At 34.8% G+C, this 20086-nt stretch overlaps 1 protein-coding gene across 19 annotated transcripts in view; it reads right to left on the bottom strand.

Moving 5' to 3' along the window:
• The window catches only part of LOC310726343 (immunoglobulin lambda-1 light chain-like), a 103069-nt gene that overhangs the window by 4375 nt on the left and 78608 nt on the right, over positions 1-20086 (bottom strand). For 5 of the 19 annotated variants that reach the window (XM_083541838.1, XM_083541823.1, XM_083541836.1 and 2 more), the window contains exon 3: positions 464-514. In XM_083541838.1, the coding sequence (XP_083397964.1) occupies positions 464-514 (51 nt within the window). Of the gene's footprint in view, positions 1-463; positions 515-755; positions 804-1287; positions 1342-4659; positions 4694-16986; positions 17521-17776; positions 17843-18113; positions 18414-20086 lie in introns of those variants that run through there. The other 14 variants (XM_083541824.1, XM_083541839.1, XM_083541834.1 and 11 more) reach the window with 6 other exon arrangements.

Genomic DNA, 20086 nt, shown 5'->3' with positions numbered 1-20086 from the left:
GCACTGAATTTATACACAAATGCACATTTAAACAATCCTTATTGAAAAAAGAAATAAGAGAAAGCATAACCAATTCCTGAACACAGAAAAGGTTCATACTAATTGTAGTCACAATGGAGCTATTGGCTATGGCTATTTTAATACAGTGAAATGATAAGCATATTAAACATATTAAACATATTAAATATCTCTTTACATGTAATTTTCACATAGTAATGTTATGTTATGTTATTGACTGAATTAAGTATTTATAAATTTCATATTTAATGATTTATTCCCAATATTTATGAATCGATATTAGTTTTCATCACACAATATTTAAACCATTACTTATTTTATAGTCATTTTTTTACACCTTTTTTTTTCTTTTCTATTTTTTATGCATAGAATTTTTCTTTAAAATTCATTTTGCAGATATTATCAAGTAAGAAGACAAAACAGAAACAGCTAAATGTGCTCATACCAGTGACGATAAGCCGAGTTCCAGATCCAAAAACTTTGTCGTACACAGTGACTCAGATTACACCAAATACTTCAAAACAATTCGATATCCAAAAACTTTTTTATAAGGTCTATATTCTGGGAACAGAATATTTATTTATCTGACATTATTCGGAATGTTTCTCTCCTAGCATTGTTTTCTCTCTTTTTAAAGCGTTTTTTTTTTTTTTCTCCTTTTTGAAATTCTTTATTTTCTCAATTAATTTTGGGCATTTTTTAGGTCATGTAACAAAAAAAGTAAAATGTGGTGTTACCAGTGACGATGAGTAGAGTTCCAGATCCAAATACTTTATACAGGTATCCTTGCCACAGTGACGCACACTTCACCAAATACTTCTAAATAACTGGGCATCTAAACAAGCTTTGTTCAAATCATTTGTCTATATTCTTAGAACAAATACTACTTTTATTTACTTATTATTTTCTAATTAGAAATATTAAACATGTTAAAGACAAGGTGTCAGTTGTGCATCATATGGTTAATGTAAAGCTCTGGTAAACAGCTGTGGTACCAGTATAACCAGTATCTGTGACTACTATACATATGCAGTAAGGTCATTATTGAAGTCAAATGTCAATCGTATGAATACTTTTAAGTGTGTCTTCAAATACATTTTGTACTGTACTGTAAATTATTAACTGTATGCTATTGACTGATTAAGTTGCTAATGGCAAAAATATGTTGTATTTCTATGTGTGGGCAAAGATATACATTAAAAAGTTTGCTTTGCCTCATATCAATTTGGATTTTTATTTGAATGCAGTAAACAAAAAAATGACTTATACCTGTGACTATGAGCTTGGTTCCAGATCCAAATACTTTATCTCTGATATATCCATCTGACACTGTGACTCAAACTATACAAAATACTTCTCAACAACTAGATATCTAAACAAGATTAAGGTGACTTAATTAAAAAAATGTTTTAAATTAGCTTTCATTATAACTTTTTGTCTCTAATAAGGTAACAAAATAATAAAGACATTTCTACACCATATGGTTAATGAAATGCTCTGGGTACTATAACCAAAATGTATGACTACTGTACCTGTCAAGGTCTACACTTATCATTAAAAAATTCTTAAGTGTTTCTTTAAATATATTTTGTGCAATACTGTACACCTCTTACACAACTACATATTATTAACTAATACATTTGTCAGTAGTCAAATGTGTTTACTAATGAATTTGATATCAGATACGTATTTGTTGTATTTTAATATATGTGTATGAATCAATTTCATATGATATTATTTAAACAAAGAAAAACTTTGTCTTGGACTTTCTAAGGTCAAGTTGCTACAAAGAAAAAGAGCAAAATATACCCATACCAGTGACGATAAGATGAGTTCCAGATCCAAATGCTTTGTGGTAGTTTCCACCAGTTTACACCGTGATTCAGACTTTACCAAATACTTCTAAACAACATGACATCTAAACAAGCTGTTTTCTTAATGACTTCTAACATTACTACTACTAAATATATCACTTCACTAACAAAAAATATTGAAGATATCAAAGACAAACTGTCATGGTTAGACAGCTTTGCTTTGGTGAAGTGCTGATTTTGAAATGCTCTGGAAAGCATCTGTGGTATCAGTATGACAATATCTGTCACTACTGTACATTGTAAGCACTTTAAGACTACTGAGAAGCAACTTATTTCCTCTTAATATGTTATATTAATATTGTTTTTTTATTTTTAAACACTATAATTTGCTATTGACTGATTAGGTTTTTGATGTTAAACATTTTTTTAGGTGAACTAAAAAAACTTGTCTTTCTTCTTTCTTTCATCATAGACTATTGGTCAGTTAAAAACAAAAACAAAATATGCTCATACCAGTGAACTTAAGCCTAGTTCCAGATCCAAACACTACAAAATCATATCAAATCACACTATACTTTATGGCCACTTCTATGACTACTGTCACAGACTAACTATTACTTCACAAATGGTTCTACTCCTCTAATTTTTCTTCCATTGTTACCTCACGTTATAAAGTTTCTTCTTTTATTTTGGACATTGTTTACTTTTGCAGACCAAAACATTTTGCTTAAACCGGTGACCAGAAGTTCCAGATCCAAATATTTCATAGTGCTAATTTAGACTACACCAGATACTTATGTACACATGTAGTAATGCATGAAGTATTCCTATATTTTATATTTATGTTAAGTAATTATGCTCAATATTTACAACCCCAATTCCAGAAAATGTGGCACTCTGTGAAAAATGTAATTTAAAACAGAATACCATTTGCAAATCTCATAAACAAATTGCATATTTTATTGACAATAGAACATAGAAAACGTATCAAATGTTTGAACTAAGGAAATGTATTGTTAGTAAATTATAACCATTTGTGATTTTAAACCAGAAACATCGTCTTTTCTGGGCCAAAGCTCACGTAATATGGACTGAGAGCAAGTGGAAGTTGGTCAGATGTATCAACATTTTTTATTCTTTTTGAAAATCATGGACACTGCATCCTCCAGATTAAGAGGAGAGGAACCATCTGGCTTATTATCAGCTCTTATTTTAAAAGCCTGCATCTCTGATGCTATATGGGTGCATTATTGCCTATTTAATGAACAGCTTGCACATCATGAAATAAAAAATATGGCAAAAAAGAACCAGGACTGTTAAGCAGCTGGAATCCTCTATCAAACACAGACTGTATCTCTCATACATCTCCAGTCAAACTTCCCTGACATGTAGGTACTGTTGTTAAAGAGAGAATGTTATGCAATGGTAAACATGGCCCTGTTGCAACAGTTTTTGAGACATGGTGCAGCTATCAAATTAAAATTTCCTTAAAATAGTACAGTTTATTAGCAGATTAAACAGTTGATATGTTTTCTATGTTCCATTGTGAATAAAATATGGGTGTATAAGATCATTGCAGATCATTTCTGATACTATATGCAAGTCAGTCTATATTTAGAACAAATTCTAAATTATTTAAATGTTGATTCCTCTCCCTTATCTTTTTTTTTCTCTTTACTTTATGAAATGTGCCTTTATTATTCATTCTTCAATTCATTCTAAACTATTTCTTTAGGTAAGTTAACAAAAATAAGCAAGATGTGCTCATACCTGTGACAATAAGCCGAGTTCCAGATCCAAACGCTTTATAGGTGTATCCACTGTGACTCAAACTACACCAAATACTTCTAAACAACTATGCATCTAAATCAGCTCTTTAAAAATATCTGTATATTCTGAAACCAGATATTACTATTATTTGTTCATTAGAAATATTGGAATTATCAAAGACAAGATGCCACTGGTGACCATATAGATAATGTAATGTAACTTCATACCAACATAAATGGGACGCTATTAACTTTTACGCAACTAAACATCTAAGTAATCCCTTTTCCACCCATAACCTCGATATTACTACATTTCATTTTTATTTTTATTGATTAGAAACATTAAATATGCCAAAGAAATCTTAGACACCAATTTTTGTTTTTAGTGCTCAGCATGTTGAAGTGGAAAGCAAACTGTGAATACATTCTGTTAAACTCTAAAATATAGTTATATAAAAAGTTATATAAAGTTATATAAACCCTCTAATGATCTTTTATGTCACTCATATACATTTTCTTTAAATGTATTTTTTGATGCACTGTATTATTGACTGTATGCTATTGGCTGTAGCATACAGAATACAGAATATTAAAGTATTTGTTGAACAAGAAAAATCAGTTTAGTCAGTTTAGTTTAGTCAGACATTATTTAACATTGATTCCCTTTCTGTCATCATTTCTTACTCTAAGTTTATTTTGTCATTCATTCAGTGTTGAAATTTTTTTACGTGAGTGAACAAAAACAAAACTGCAAAATGTGCTCGTACCAGTGACGATAAGCAGAGTTCCCGATCCAAATACTTTGTAGTAGTAGTAGGTGTATCCAGAGTCACACTGTGACACTCTCTACATCAAATATCTACTTTTAAATAACAACATCTAACAATTGCTAAAACCCCCATCTTTACTGAGATTATATTTTAGAAATATTATAGACAAGTAAGAATTTGCTTACTATGTAGAAAGGGTATGATTCAGTATCATTTCAAAAGTCACAACTTTTTTATTTTAAAGACTCAAAAGGTGCCTTGAATTTTGTACAGTAATTCATTTCTTACCTGTTACATAAAGTCTTGTTCCTGAGCCGAAATGCTTCACCCAGTATCCCACAGCATGATGTCCAATGACAAAAAATGGAGGATACAATGAAAGGATTAATATCTCAAAACTCATTTACAAAATCATTTTAAAGTTAAAAGAGAAATCATGGCAATGTAAACTTTAGAATGGAATATTAATGTCCAGAGAATACCAGATGCTTTATTTATGATTCTGCAAACCAAATTCAAATGAATATACTTCAATAAACTATTCATGATCTTACCACTGGAGGCTGAAATAGCTGGCACACATCTATCAAAATGGATATGACACAGATGTTAGTAATCAGTCAACTACAGAATAATGAAGAAGTCTCATTTACAAAATATGTAAATGTAAGTGTCATTTGATTAATAGCAGGAACATTTCAACAATGTAGTTTAAATAAAAGCGAAAACTTTACCACATAACCATAATTCTGCTTCCCTACATCTGTACTGTTTCTAGATAGTGAGGTGGAATATTTGTTATTTTATTTATCACTTGTAGCTAAACATAGAGCCTAAAACATATGAAACTATGAACAATATTTTAGTTGTTTTTTTTTTTTTATAATAATGTGCAGTGGTGTTTATAAATAGTCAAAGAAATCAAGATTCATAATTAAAATGTAGACTATATAATATTAGCATAAATTAATGTAGCGGTACATTTAATAAAATATAATCAAAATTATCGAAAATTACATCTGCAAACAACATTTACGGGCCAAGCAGCCAGACTTGGTTGCTGTACATTCACAGTTGTGCTACAACATTTGCCTAGGCTATGAAGAAGAAAGAAAAGCTATTTGTAGGCTCACTCTTGAGATGTATATTTGGTTGGACAGTGGTGACGTGGCTGACAGTAGGAGAAAATGTCTAAATGAACAAATAGGCAGAGGTGGAAAGTAACGGAGTACAAAAACTTCGTTACTGTACTTAAGTAGATTTTTCTGGTATCAGTACTTTACTCCACTATTTATTTTTTGACTTTGATTTTAAACTTTTTACTTTTACTCATAAAATTTTTACACAAATATCTGTACTTTTTACTTCTAACATTTTCATATATATATATAGCTGTCAAAATTCAAATTATTTTAAACAGCACTAAACTGTATTAACGCGCTCAATTCAGCGCGCATTTCTGTTTTTACCATTTTTATAAAAAATATAAATAAATAAATAAATAAATAAATAAATAAATATTTTAAAAAAGGCGAAATTAAAACCTCCAGCCAACATACACTTATTAACGACGTCCCTTCTTTACTTCAATATAAAATAAATAAATAAACTCCACCGAAATATATTTTGAATCAGTAAACTTTTGTTTTATTTCTGCGCCAAGTCTCAAATCAAACACCAAATCCGCCATGTTTTATACAATTAGGAAGTGTTATATACAGCTGGTGAGCCTCTTCTCAATATTATTAACTCCTCACTATCGTTAGGTCATGTCCCTAAATCCCTCAAGTTAGCAGTTATTAAGCCCCTCATTAAAAAACCTAATCTGGATCCAAACACGCTATCGAATTACAGACCAATTTCAAATCTCCCATTTATGTCTAAGATTTTAGAAAAGATTGTCGCTGCCCAGTTATGTAACCACTTGCAGGAGAACAATATCTTTGAAGAGTTTCAGTCAGGTTTTAGGCCCCATCATAGCACAGAAACTGCTCTAGTTACAATCACTAATGACCTGTTTTTAGCTTCAGACCAAGGCTACATCTCCCTATTAGTTTTACTAGATCTTAGTGCTGCGTTCGACACTATAGATCATGATCTTCTCCTCGATCGCTTACAGAATTACATCGGTATTCAGGGACAGGCATTAAGCTGGTTTAAATCCTACCTGTCCAATCGTTACCATTTCGTAGATTTAAATGGAGAGCTATCCAGGATAATGCTAGTAAATTATGGCGTGCCACAAGGGTCAGTTCTAGGACCCCTGCTTTTTACAATATACATGCTTCCATTAGGAAATATTATTAGAAGGCATGGAATTAGCTTCCATTGCTATGCTGATGATACCCAGCTATATATTTAATCCAAACCAGGCGATACAGCTCAATTAGCTCGCATAACTGAATTTGTTGAAGAAATAAGAGATTGGATGACCCATAACTTTCTGCTATTAAATTCTGATAAAACGGAGATTTTGCTCATCGGCCCAAAAAATAGTACACAGAAGCTCCAGCATCTCAGCCTGCATTTAGACGGTTGTTCTGTAACTACTAGTTCAACGGTAAAAGACCTGGGAGTTATTTTAGACAGCAACTTATCTTTTAAAAATCACATCAATCAAGTTACAAAAACAGCCTTCTTTCACCTTAGAAATATTTCTAAGCTAAGAAATATCTTATCTATATCTGATGCAGAGAAGCTCGTCCATGCGTTTATGACCTCTAGAATAGACTACTGTAATGCATTACTAGGTGGATGTCCTGCATCATTAATAAACAAGCTTCAGTTAGTTCAGAATGCCGCAGCAAGAGTTCTTACTAGGTCAAGAAAATACGATCATATAACCCCTATCTTATCGTCCCTACATTGGCTTCCCATTAAGTTTCGAATAGACTACAAACTACTGCTACTCACTTATAAAGCACTAAATGGTTTGGCTTCCATGTATCTATCCAGTCTTTTAACACGCTACAATCCGTCACGCTCCCTGAGATCTCAAAACTCTGGGCTTCTAGTAGTTCCTAGAATAGCAAAGTCCACTAAAGGCGGTAGAGCATTTTCACATTTAGCTCCTAAACTCTGGAATAGTCTTCCTGACAGTGTTCGGGGTTCAGATACACTCTCCCAGTTTAAGTGTAGATTAAAAACATATCTTTTTAGCAAAGCCTACACATAACACACATCACACACATCACATCACAACCTTGTGCTCCAGAATATATGCACATGCACATTATCAACTTGTGCTGTTAATATCATGAACAGCAGCTACGCTAATTCCTCTCCACTGCTTCTCTTCTCTCCCCATCCCGAGGCATCCTGAGGTTTGGCCAGCTCCAGTCACGTCCCACCTCGTGAAGATTATGGACCTATGGATGATCATGGAGAAGTAGATGCCGAGTGTTTAAAGGCCCTGGCATGGAGAAGCTGATGCTGGATCTATGATGATCACAAATTGTTCTGTATTGTTGAAAGATTTATGACCAAACTCTTGATGTCACCCATATGAGGATGGGTTCCCCTTTGAGTCTGGTTCCTCTCAAGGTTTCTTCCTCATATCATCTAAGGGAGTTTTTTCCTTGCCACTGTCGCCACGGCTGCTCATCAGGGACAAACGCACACCATTCACCTTCACTGTTGTTTTCTGTAAAGCTGCTTTGAGACAATGTCTGTTGTGAAAAGCGCTATACAAATAAACTTGACTTGACTTGACTTGACAATTAACCCTCTAGGTGGCGTTTTGTGGGTTTTTCCCTCATAATGGGGAAACGAACATAAATTACTGTCCTTATTGATCATAGAGATAAAAACAACAGATCATTTAAATCTGTAAAATGTCTGATTATATATATAAAAGCTTCTTGACTTGAAGGGGTGCACTTTCTCCGGTATCACCTCATTAACTGTCCGTGTGGAAACATAGCAAAGGCTCTTAATGATGTCCACACGTCTCTGCACTGTTATAGCCTTTATATTTAATCACTGTACATATGCTTACATACATATCACATGCTGTAAATATGCTACATATTTATCTGCACTATTTGCACGATTGCTACTTTTTGCACTTCTGGTAGATGTCAAACTGCATTTCGTTGCTGTGTACCTGTACTATGCAATGACAAAGTTCAAACAATCAATCAATCAATCAATCAATCAATCAATCAATCTATCTATCTATCTATCTAGCTAGCTAGCTAGCTAGCTAGCTAATATTAATATGATGTGAGGTCCAGTTAACAGCTTAAACAGGTAGAAGTAATAACCAAATTTGGTGAATATTGGACACAATTTAGAGGAGTACCAACAATGGAGATTAGATGTAAGCAGGTTTAAGTATGTTTAGTATGTTGTTATTGTAATTTGTAATCAAATATCCTGTTGTCAGGACATTTGTTACATATCTTAGGTCATTGACAAATCTTTTGCAGTGATACAGACTCACACTGCTTTACTGTCAGATTCACAAGCTATTTAAAATTCTTTAGACAACTTTTGTAAGACATCAGCCACATTTGGTGATGACTGGACAAAATACTCTATGTAGGAGCTAAAAAAACTCAGATGGGAGAAGATTTCATTAGGGAAAAATTTCTGCTGTCAGTTATATTGAGTTGAACTTGCCTCAACCTAGGAAATTTAGGACAACCTTTCTATTCTGGACACAGGTCAAATGTATGAACTAATAAACATACTTCCAAATTAAGCCAGATTTTGGTAACAAAGCATTGTCAGGACTTGGCCTAAATATGGCCCCTCCTTAAACAGTGTGCCAAATTTTAAAACATTGACAACCTAGCCAAAAGTAAAAGAAGAAAAAGAAGAAAAATAGAATAACAAACAACCTTTAGTATTTGGCACCCTAATTAAAGATTCTATAGCTATCAAGGGTTTATCAAATGCAATGTAATTCAAACAGATTAAATCAATTTATCATGTTATCAATTTATTTATTTATTTAGTATGCTACAACAGGTGCTAGAGAATGAAATGTTTTCAGTATCCTTAATATATGCACGCATTTGGCTTTTTGTTTCGTTTTGCACCTTTATAATAATTCCTGAATAAATAAAATACCTATGCAATCTCAAAAAATATGAGAAACTTTAGATGTATGTCATTATTTTTATGTGTTTTTAAAACTTGGGAAAAGTAAAAAAAATTACTATATAATTTGGAAAGAAACCATGAATTCTGATTGTGAGTTGTTGTACAGCACTTATAGTTTTATTCTCACTGTGCTGCCCACACCCAGCAGGCACAATAATATGTTGCTGAATGCTCTGTTTTTAAATTGGGGATTATCAAATCAAACTTATTTCCTGTTTTTTCAGCTTTCAGTGTTTCAAATCCAGGCTCATTTCGAACGGTTTGATCCTCAATTTTCACATATTGAACTCTCTTGAAAAGTTCACCATCCTTCTTTTGATACCAGTGAATGTAATATTCACAATCTGAGGGGAAAGTACATTCTATCTTAACGAGCTTGCTGGTTTGTTTAATCATGAACATCTTCTGATGCAGCTCCACATCACTGTGCCCTGTGCAAAAAGAGAAAAAAACATTATTTTAGCTCAATTGTACGTATAAAATATGTTGATGAAAACGCATCTAAATGGAAAAAAAAGTTATATGAATAAAACTTTGTTGAAAGGACTTAAGTATAATTTAAGACAATCTTACCTAAATAAATAAGAAAAATCATCACAAAACATAACTTCAGTAAGACAATCAAGGCCATTTTTTAATATGTTGGAAAGCAATTGAAGCTGCACCAGAAGATACTGAAAGCTTAATGAAAATCATTAAGAGATTAAGAGAGAATCATCATACAGTGTACGCCCATTATCTGCTACATTTCTCTCTTAGATGAACATCCAACAAAGCAAATCCAACAAAGCATTCAATAATATGTTGTACATTGGTTTTTGTTTTCAACTGGATGTTCAGTTTTATTACTTTGTTTTATAAAATAGTTTTTTTATTAAAAGCAAATAAAAAAAATGCACCACAACAGCATAACATAATTGCAAAGAATTATAGAGCCCTTAAGCTCTTGAGGATCCCCAGTTTACAGACAAATACTTATAGCATATTGCATTATTAACCTAAGTGGTTGCAAAAACAGGTGTTGAGGGTTTTCAGCATTAATATTAAAGTCGGTCTACACACTGTTATGAAAATTGAAACTTCCAAGATAAGTATGCTTTTAAGAAATCTTAGAACATCCATTTATGTCCTAATATTCTTTAAAAATTTCTTAATTGCATTTTACTCTGTTATGTGTTTAGAATACAGCACTTGTATAATGGCATGAGTCAATATCAATAATAATAATAACTGTTGAACCATGGAGAACTTTTCGTGGAAATGCCACTGCACAACTGTGAATCCAGGTGCATCTTCACAGCAAAATTACACTTATCAGCCAGAGCATTAAAACCACTGACGTGAAGTAAACATTGACTATGTCGTTACAAAAGCACCTGTCAATGTTGGGATATATTAAGCAACAAGTGAAGAGTCAATTCAGGAAATTTAAGTACGCGTAAGGCTTTAAGCCAACATTGACTATAATTAGGGCTAAAATGTGATGATTATACAGCTGGTTCATGGGGTGTTCCTGAATGCTGTGGTTGCAGTGGAATTCGGTACCTACCAAAAGTGGTGCAAGGAAAAACGACTATGCACTCGAGCATTGTTTCAAACCAAGTACACCACTTCATGAAAATGCATTGCTTAATTGCACTGGCCTCTTCAGCCGGATAATGCGCCCTGACACACTGCAAAAAGTGTTCAGAAATGGTGTTACGGCTTCTTTTTATACTCCTAGGGTTTGAAGCTGCAACATTCATACTGTGATCCATTCTGTGAACAGGCCAGGGAAAAGGACATGTAAACCAAGTATAATATAAAAGGATTTATTTAAACAATAAGGAACATATGGCGTAGTATATTCACAATATTTACACACTAGTCAAAACCAAAACATAAATAATCCCACAGGAGAGAGAGGCGGAGAGTGGCGCTAAAAAGGAACACAATAAAACAAAACCCACCTAACCCAGTAATAAACCACTAACCTAACTCCAAACAAAACAATTTTCTGGCACCTCTACACGCCCTAGCTTACCTACTCTAAACTAACAAAAATACAGAAGTAGCGCACACTCCTAGCTAGTGTCTCTATACATAGTAGTCTCTACATGTTGCAAGATGTAAGTCACGTGACATACTACCTGACCAACACTCCTGGGGAAAACACAGGGGTTGTTATGGAAAACGCAAAGTTGTTATCAGAATATAAACAAACAAGATGACATTAACTTTAACTTAACAAATATTGTACAAAACCAAGTCAAAAGGGAAAAATACAAGACAGAATCAATGCTTGAAACACAACAATGCAAAAAACAAAAAAAACAAACAAAAAAACAAAACAAATGGTGCTCTCTCTAACGTTCCTGCAGTCCTCTTTTTAAACTCCAGCAGCTGACCGGATTGGCCACAGGTGCAGTCAGGTCACAAACGATGATTACCTCCCTAGCCAATAGCAGTCCAAACAGGGAGGAACCTTGAGAAATTGACAGGAAGGTGAACCAATAGAGAGAGAGACAAACACCCTCACACACGAACATCCAATGGGACGTAACAAATGGTTTGAGGAAAATGAAGAGGAGTTCAAGATGAAATCCCTCAGATTTATATCTGATTGATTATCTGTTAGATGTGCTAGATAAGCAATTCTAAATCATGGAGGTCCCACTTCACAACTTACAGGATTTAAAGGATCTTTTGCTAAACACTTGGCAACAGATACCACAGCACACCTTCAGAAGTCTTGCGGAGTCCAAACCTTGTCAAAGCTGTGTAAAGATCTTAGCATACATGAACACAGTACCTACAAAATATTTTAACCCATTAGGCTACCATTACATATTTAAAAGGTTTCCTTGTTGACAATTTCTGTACTTTGCTCTCTATTGAGTTAATGGGTTGAAAGTAACAGAATAGTAGCATTGAATATTCAATTACACAAACTAATTAACTAGCATTCATTTAAATAATTACAAATAACTTTGTTGGCTTTGGTATGGATCAGAAATCTCACAATAATTAATGACTAATGATTGCATTTGTAAGTGACTTGTAAGGGTTGTAAGGGGCTATAAGACAAGAATAACAACCAATAAAATCCTTATAAATAGCTTGTGATGGCATACAAGTCTATAACGAGTCACCCTATATATTTAAATATTAATAATTTACTTAATAATATCACATTTTGTATTCCCATCATTGTGTGCTTCAAGAAATTATGGGTGATGCAAATTTTCTGTGATTGTATTTTTTTTTTCATGACCAATAATGGATGATTTCAGGGAAGCGCATCACCCATGATTTTAAAATAAAGGGCCAGATACTAGAGAGTGGTTCTATAGAAGAACTGTTTTTTTTTTTTTTTTACCTACAGTGTGTTTACAAAATCCTTTTTTTTTGCATTTCATATTTGTAAATGCAATACCAGCCAAGTATGAGCTATCCCCATATAGTGTTCAAGTTTCAAGAGTTTTTTTTTTTTTTTTTAATTCTCATGGTTCATGCTGTCTTACAAAACAAGTGCATGGACAAATAAAAGCTCAGTGCACCTTCTTTCTCCCTTTCTCTCTCTCCTCTCTCTCTCTCTCTCTCTCTCTCTCTCTCTCTCTCTCTCTCTCTCTCTCTCTCGCACTTTCTCTCATGCACACACACACACACACACACACACACACACACACACACACACACACACACACACACACACACACACCATACAGCATCTAGCAGCTTATCACCTCAACAACATTGAGCTCTATTTCCAGGAAACACTCTCACCTACCAAGCATGCAAACCACCCCAATCACTATAGAGAATTTCATAACTAACTCGACTGCTAAGTATATACTGGAAATATATAATTATATAAAGTAGGCCTTTGATAGGGATGCCTTGTATAGTCTATACAAAATATGCATTTCACATCTGCTTCCTTAGTGACATAAACTTATTTTACAAAAGTATTACAAAACTAAAGCTAATTGATCAAAGTAAAGATTAATTAAAAGTAAAGACACTCTTTATGTATAGAGGACATTTCTAACAACAGACACTGACCAAAAGTGCTTTACATATCATTTAAAACACCTAAACTTTACCCAAGTATGTTTACATATAAAATAACATTAATCAAGCATAAGTATAACAAAAATTACTGTCAAGGATGATTTTAGAAGTGTTTATTGAAGGAGCTGACCTAAAATGGAAAAAACTAATATTTCAAGGGTTTAGGAAAACAATAAAAGCATGATTGTATTTTTTTTTTAGTGCCAACAATGGACCATCCAAAACACAGAAATGTTGTGAGGATGAATATAACACTAAAACACTAAGAATAAAATCCATCCTGAATATTATAAAGGTGCAATGACAGTAGTGTGTCTATACTTTAAAACATACAGATCGACACTAATTTTTTAAAGATTTGTGAAGAATGAGACTAAACTAACTAAGTTGCAGATTTTTTCCTTAATGTACAGATATGTCCACTTAACCCAGCCATTATGGATGCACAAGCCAGTGCACTCTTAGTGCCGGTCGCAAGCCCGGGTAAATGGGGAGGGTTGCGTTAGGAAGGGCATCCAGCGTAAAACGTGCCAAATCAAATATGCGGATCACAAATGAGAATTTCATACCGGATCGGTCGAGGCCCCGGTTAACAACGACCGCCACAGGTATCGTTAGCCGACAGGGTACCGGTGGAAATTGGGCTACTGTTGGCCGAAGGAGGAGAAGTAGAGGAGGAAGATGTCAACAGAGACGGCAGGGAAAGGAGCAGTGCAGGAGAGTGGAGGTTTGGGTTGGTACTTTAAATGTTGGTACTATGACGGGTAAAGGGAGAGAGGTAGCTGATATGATGGAGAGAAGAAAGGTAGATATGCTGTGTGTTCAGGAGACCAAGTGGAAAGGGAGTAAGGCCAGGAACATTGAAGGTGGATTTAAACTGTTTTATCATGGTGTGGATGGAAAGAGAAATGGTGTAGGGGTGATTCTGAAGGAAGGGTGATGATCGTGAAGTTGGAAGTTGAAGGGATGATGATAAATGTCATCAGTGCCTTTGCTCCACAAGTTGGCTGTGAGATGGAGGAGAAGGAAAAATTCTGGAGTGAATTAGATGAAGTGGTAGATGGTGTACCTAGGAAAGAATGATTGGTAATTGGGGCAGACTTTAATGGGCATGTAGGTGAAGGGAACAGAGGTGATGAGGAGGTGATGGGTAGGTATGGTTTTAAGGAGAGGAATGTGGAAGGGCAAATGGTGGTAGATTTTGCTAAAAGGATGGAAATGGCAGTGGTGAACACTTATTTTAAGAAGAAGGAGGATCATAGGGTGACGTATAAGAGTGGAGGAAGGTGCACACAGGTGGACCATGTGCTATGCAGGAGATGCAACCTGAAGGAGATTGGAGACTGTAAGGTGTTGGCAGGGGACAGTGTAGCTAGACAGCATCGGATGGTGGTCTGTAGGATGGTTTTGGAGGCAAAGAAGAAGAGGAGGAGAGTGAGGACTGAAAGAAGAATAAGATGGTGGAAACTTAAGGAGGAAGAGTGTAGTGTAAGGTTTAGGGAAGAGGTCAGACAGAGGCTCGGTGGTGTTGAAGAGGTGCTGGATGATTGGGCAACTACTGCAGGAGTAATAAGAGAGGCAGCGAGAAAAGTACTGGGTGTGACATCTGGAAATAGAAAGCAAGGAGGAAAGGATTTATACCGATTGGCCAGGCAGAGGGACCGAGCTGGGAAGGATGTACTGTAAGTTAGAGCAATAAAGGATGGAAAGGGAAATGTGTTGACTAGTGAGGAGAGTGTGTTGAGAAGGTGGAGGGAGTATTTTGAGCAGCGGATGAATGAGGAAAATCAGAGAGAGAGAAGGTTGGATGATGTGGAGTTGGTGAAGCAGGATGTAGATAGGATTAGTAAGGAGAAAGTGAGAGCAGCGATTAAGAGGATGAAGAGTGGAAAGTCGGTTGGACCAGATGACATACCGGTAGAAGCGTGGAGATGTTTAGGAGAGATGGCAGTGGAGTTTTTGACCAGGTTGTTTAACAGGATTTTGGAAGGTGAGAAGATGCCTGAGGAATGGAGAAGAAGTGTGCTGGTACCGATCTTTAAGCATAAAGGAGATGTGCAGTCTTGCAGTAACTACAGGGAAATTAAGTTGATCAGTCACACTATGAAGTTATGGGAAAGAGTAGTGGAAGCCAGGCTGAGAGAAGAGGTGACCATCTGTGAGCAACAGTATGGTTTCATGCCGAGGAAGAGCACCACAGATGCCTTATTTGCTTTGAGGATGTTGATGGAGAAATATAGAGAAGGACAAAAGGAATTGCATTGTGTATTTGTGGATTTAGAGAAAGCGTACGACAGAGTGCCAAGAGAGGAGTTATGGTATTGTATGAGGAAGTCAGGTGTGTCAGAGAAGTATGTGAGGGTGGTGCAGGACATGTATGAGGACAGTGTGACGGCAGTGAAGTGTGCAGTAGGTACGACAGACTGGTTCAGGGTGAAGGTTGGACTGCATCAAGGATCGGCCCTGAGCCCTTTACTGTTTGCAGTGGTGATGGACAGGTTGACGGACGAGGTCAGACAGGAGTCTCCCTGGACTATGATGTTTGCGGATGATATTGTGATTTGTGGTGAGAGTAGGGAGCAGGTTGAGAAGAGCCTGGAGAGGTGGAGATATGCGTTGGAGGGAACGGGAATGAAAGTCAGTAGGAGTAAGACAGAGTACATGTGTGTGAATGAGAGGGAGGGCAGTGGAGGGGTGCGGTTGCAGGGAGAAGAGCTGGAAAAGGTGGAGGAGTTCAGGTACCTGGGGTCAACAGTGCAAAGTAATGGAGAGTGTGTTAGAGAAGTAAAGAAAGGAGTGCAGGCAGGGTAGAATGGGTGGAGAAGAGTGACAGGAGTGATTTGTGATAGTATCTGCAAGAATGAAAGAGAAAGTTTATAGGACTGTGGTGAGACCTGCGATGTTGTATGGATTAGAGACAGTGGCATTGAGTAAAAGACAGGAGATGAAGCTGGAGGTAGCAGAGCTGAAGATGTTAAGGTTTTCTTTGGGCATGACGAGGATGGACAAGATTAGAAATGAGTTTATTAGAGGGACAGCGCATGTAGGATGTTTTGGTGACAAGGTGAGAAAGGCGAGATTGAGATGTTTGGACATGTGCAGAGGAGGGACATGAATTATATTGGTAGAAGAATGCTGAGGATGGAGCCACCAGGTAGGAGGAAAAGAGAAAGGCCAAGGAGGAGGTTCATGGATGTGGTGAGGGAAGACATGCAGGTAGTTGGTGTGAAAGAGGCAGATGTAGAGGACAGGGTGGTATGGAGACGGATGATCCGCTGTGGCGACCCCTAATGGGAGCAGCCGAAAGAAGAAGAAGAAGAAGAAGAGGTACAGATATGTCCACTTAAAAAAAATAAAAATAATTAAATTAATTAAATAAATGTCAGTAATTATATTAGTCTTTTACAGTGTTCACGATTTGGGCTGAGAAATTTTGAAAACATGAGACTGAAATAGTTGACTTTGTTTTTACCTTTATTGATTTATATAAAGAACATGAAACCATTTAATTATTATAGAATACAACAACTTTATAAGACAAATGCTGAAGAAATAGAATACCACAAAATACCACTCACAGATAATCAGTAGAAAATTTCCATTACCACAAATTGCTGGATAATTTATTTTTGGACAAGAATAAGAAAAACAGAAAACAGAGTGTTACTGTTGTTGCTTTTGTTGTTGTTTTAAATTTCCTTCAACACTGCAGCATGAAAGTTTATACACATAAAGCAAATACAGTGAATATATTTAAAAAAAATAAACAGGAAGAGACAGATGTTTAACAAAATGGATTTCTATAGTTTTATACCATTCAAAATAAAATAATCGATCAGCGAGCTTTGACTCTGAACATTTCCTTTTTAGCAGAATTCCTCTTGTACAGTAAGACAAAGATAATGCAGAAATACAGTAGGTTTTTGACCAGTAGCATCACATACGTCATGCTGAACAGATGCAGACTGCGGCTGATCTCATGCACACCTGCACAAGAGACACAGTAACAAACAAATTTATGCATGTAAGTGATTAACTTCATATAAACTTAATTTCTATTAATAAAAAGAGATATTCAATAATTAAAATAGTAAAAAAAAAAATATATATATATATATATATATAAAAATAAAAATAAAAATAAATATATATATATATATATATATATATATATATATATATATATATATATATATATATATATATATATATATATATATATATATATTTATTTTTTTATTACCAGAAATGAGAGTTTCCTCCTCCGATGTTTCTTGTCTGGGCACACACTTGGTTGCAACAGCTTTAACTGTGCAAATACAATATTTTAGTTAATAGATGACAGAAATCAGGATATTTTGACTTATTTTTGCTGCATCTGTTAAACTGACAATATTCAAGGTTAAATTTATATTGACATAATGGTAATATCTTTAAAATGCCTTATAAAATGAATAGAATAAATCCAAAAGTGAATCGATTGAATTAAAACGAGATGTTTTAATCAAAGTTCTTCGGAGAGCCAGTGGTTGTTAAAATGTTGTAAGATAATCAAAATAGCATGTGAATTTTTTTTTTACCTGTTGGAATGGTTTGTCTATGCTCTTCTCCCTCATGTTTGACAATGCAGGTGTATTCATATGATGTCACTTTGTTTTTCTCTAAAATGAGCATGCTGGTTATCCCTACACCATCTTTCTGCTCCAGCTGCTCATCACCTTCATCTGATGACTTCACTTCTCCCCCCTTTGGATCCAGCCATGTGAATTTCACCAAGTCTGGGAACATGTTTTTAGCCTGGCACAGCAGTACATGCTGTCCTTCCTCCTGTTTGTTGGATACTGGATACACAGATATTGTAGGAGGTACCTTTGCTGTGTCTGATTAGGAGGACAGACAATGATCATGCGAGTAAGCAATCAATAAAGCAAATAGAAACATGTCAATTTGTACTTTTTTCATTGGACACAGCATGCAAAATGTCAAGGATTCAGTGATGTACAAAGTACACAAACCATGTACTTGAGTTAAAATAGAGATGCACTAGACAAAATATTAATCCTGTAAAAGTAAAAGTGCTCCCTTAATACCCTCACTTGAGTAAAGGTATTTGCCTTCAAATGTACATAAGTATCCAAATAACTATGATTTATTATGTCTATTAAATGCTCCTATTATCATTTTTGTCGTAAGACTTTTGCTTAAGCAGTTCAGTTCATGTGAAAAGACTCTAATGTTACTTGGCACGAAAATCTATTAATAGAATGATAATAAGGCAAACACTGAATAATATCTATTAAAATTATTATGAGCCAAAAAACTTTTTTCAACTACTTAAAATAAAATCAGTAAATAAGGCCACAGGTGTTGTGACAAGTTAGATTGAGGAGTTTCCTTCATCATTTATTCCTCTCAAAATTTTCTTCTTGCTGTTGAACTGCATGTTGGTGATAAGTAGATACCACCAAGCGGCGATCAAAACAGGTTCAAAACAGAGATCGTGCTCGACCCTGATTGGTGGTTTGCTGCGTGCTTGATCAGTTAAGTTTGTATCCACAAATAACAACTGAGTTAGCAAATTATAAAGATATTTAAGTTTGAAATGTAGTAAAGTTCAAGTAAACGTCTCCACAAATAGAAAAACTTCAGCAGTGTATACATATGCAAAAAAGCTACATAGGTACAGAAATTAATTACATTTCATTCATTACTGTCCACCACTGAAAAGATTTAACTGAAACATTTTTAAACTATTGAAATCCACTCAGTATGCACATTTATTTACTTCCTTCTTATAATGATGGCCATGGAAGAATTAAAAACAGACCTAGAATAGACTTCAAATTCCTGGTCTTTGATTAAGAACGTATTTGAGGCCAGGAACTTGTCATGTATCTTGCATTTCTCTTTCTTTGTACTTGTAAATATGACAGTGACATTGAATATCATCTAATCTTACAGAATGAAAATATAATCCTACTTTTCGCAAGAAATAAACATTTTTGTCCATCATTTCTGATGTTCAGACTGTCAGTTTTCCTGCCCTGCTGCTAGTACACAGCCTTGGTCACAATTTACACTGTTGATCTGTTCAGTGCATGCATTCACTTCTCAGTATTTACAGAACATGGACCCCAAAGAGTGTTTAAGTGCCATGTATTTGTGTTTTTCTGGTCATAACTAAAGAATGATGGACATATTATAATACTTGGAAAAAACAGAATAAATGCAGCGTTCTATATGTCTATTCATCAACTAAACATCCACAGAGTACAGTTGTTAGATCATGAATTGAGGGTAGAAATGCACTTTATTATTAGACTTATTGAGTAACTCAATAAGGTATTAATGCTTCACTTGTTAAAATTGAATATCTGAATCTAATTATATATCCAATTATCATAGCTCGAGCTATAATCTCGTATGACTTTCATATGCTACACATTGTAATTAGAAGTATAGTATATAGTTGTATAGAAATTGCGGAATGTGAAAATGTTTCATTTTGTTGCAATAAGCAAAGACTAATACAAAATGAAGCATCTCCTTTATT

The sequence above is a fragment of the Silurus aristotelis genome (assembly GCF_946808225.1).
Source record: "Silurus aristotelis genome assembly, chromosome: 5".
Taxonomy (NCBI): Eukaryota; Metazoa; Chordata; class Actinopteri; order Siluriformes; family Siluridae; genus Silurus; species Silurus aristotelis.
This window is presented reverse-complemented; position numbering and strand designations above follow the sequence as displayed.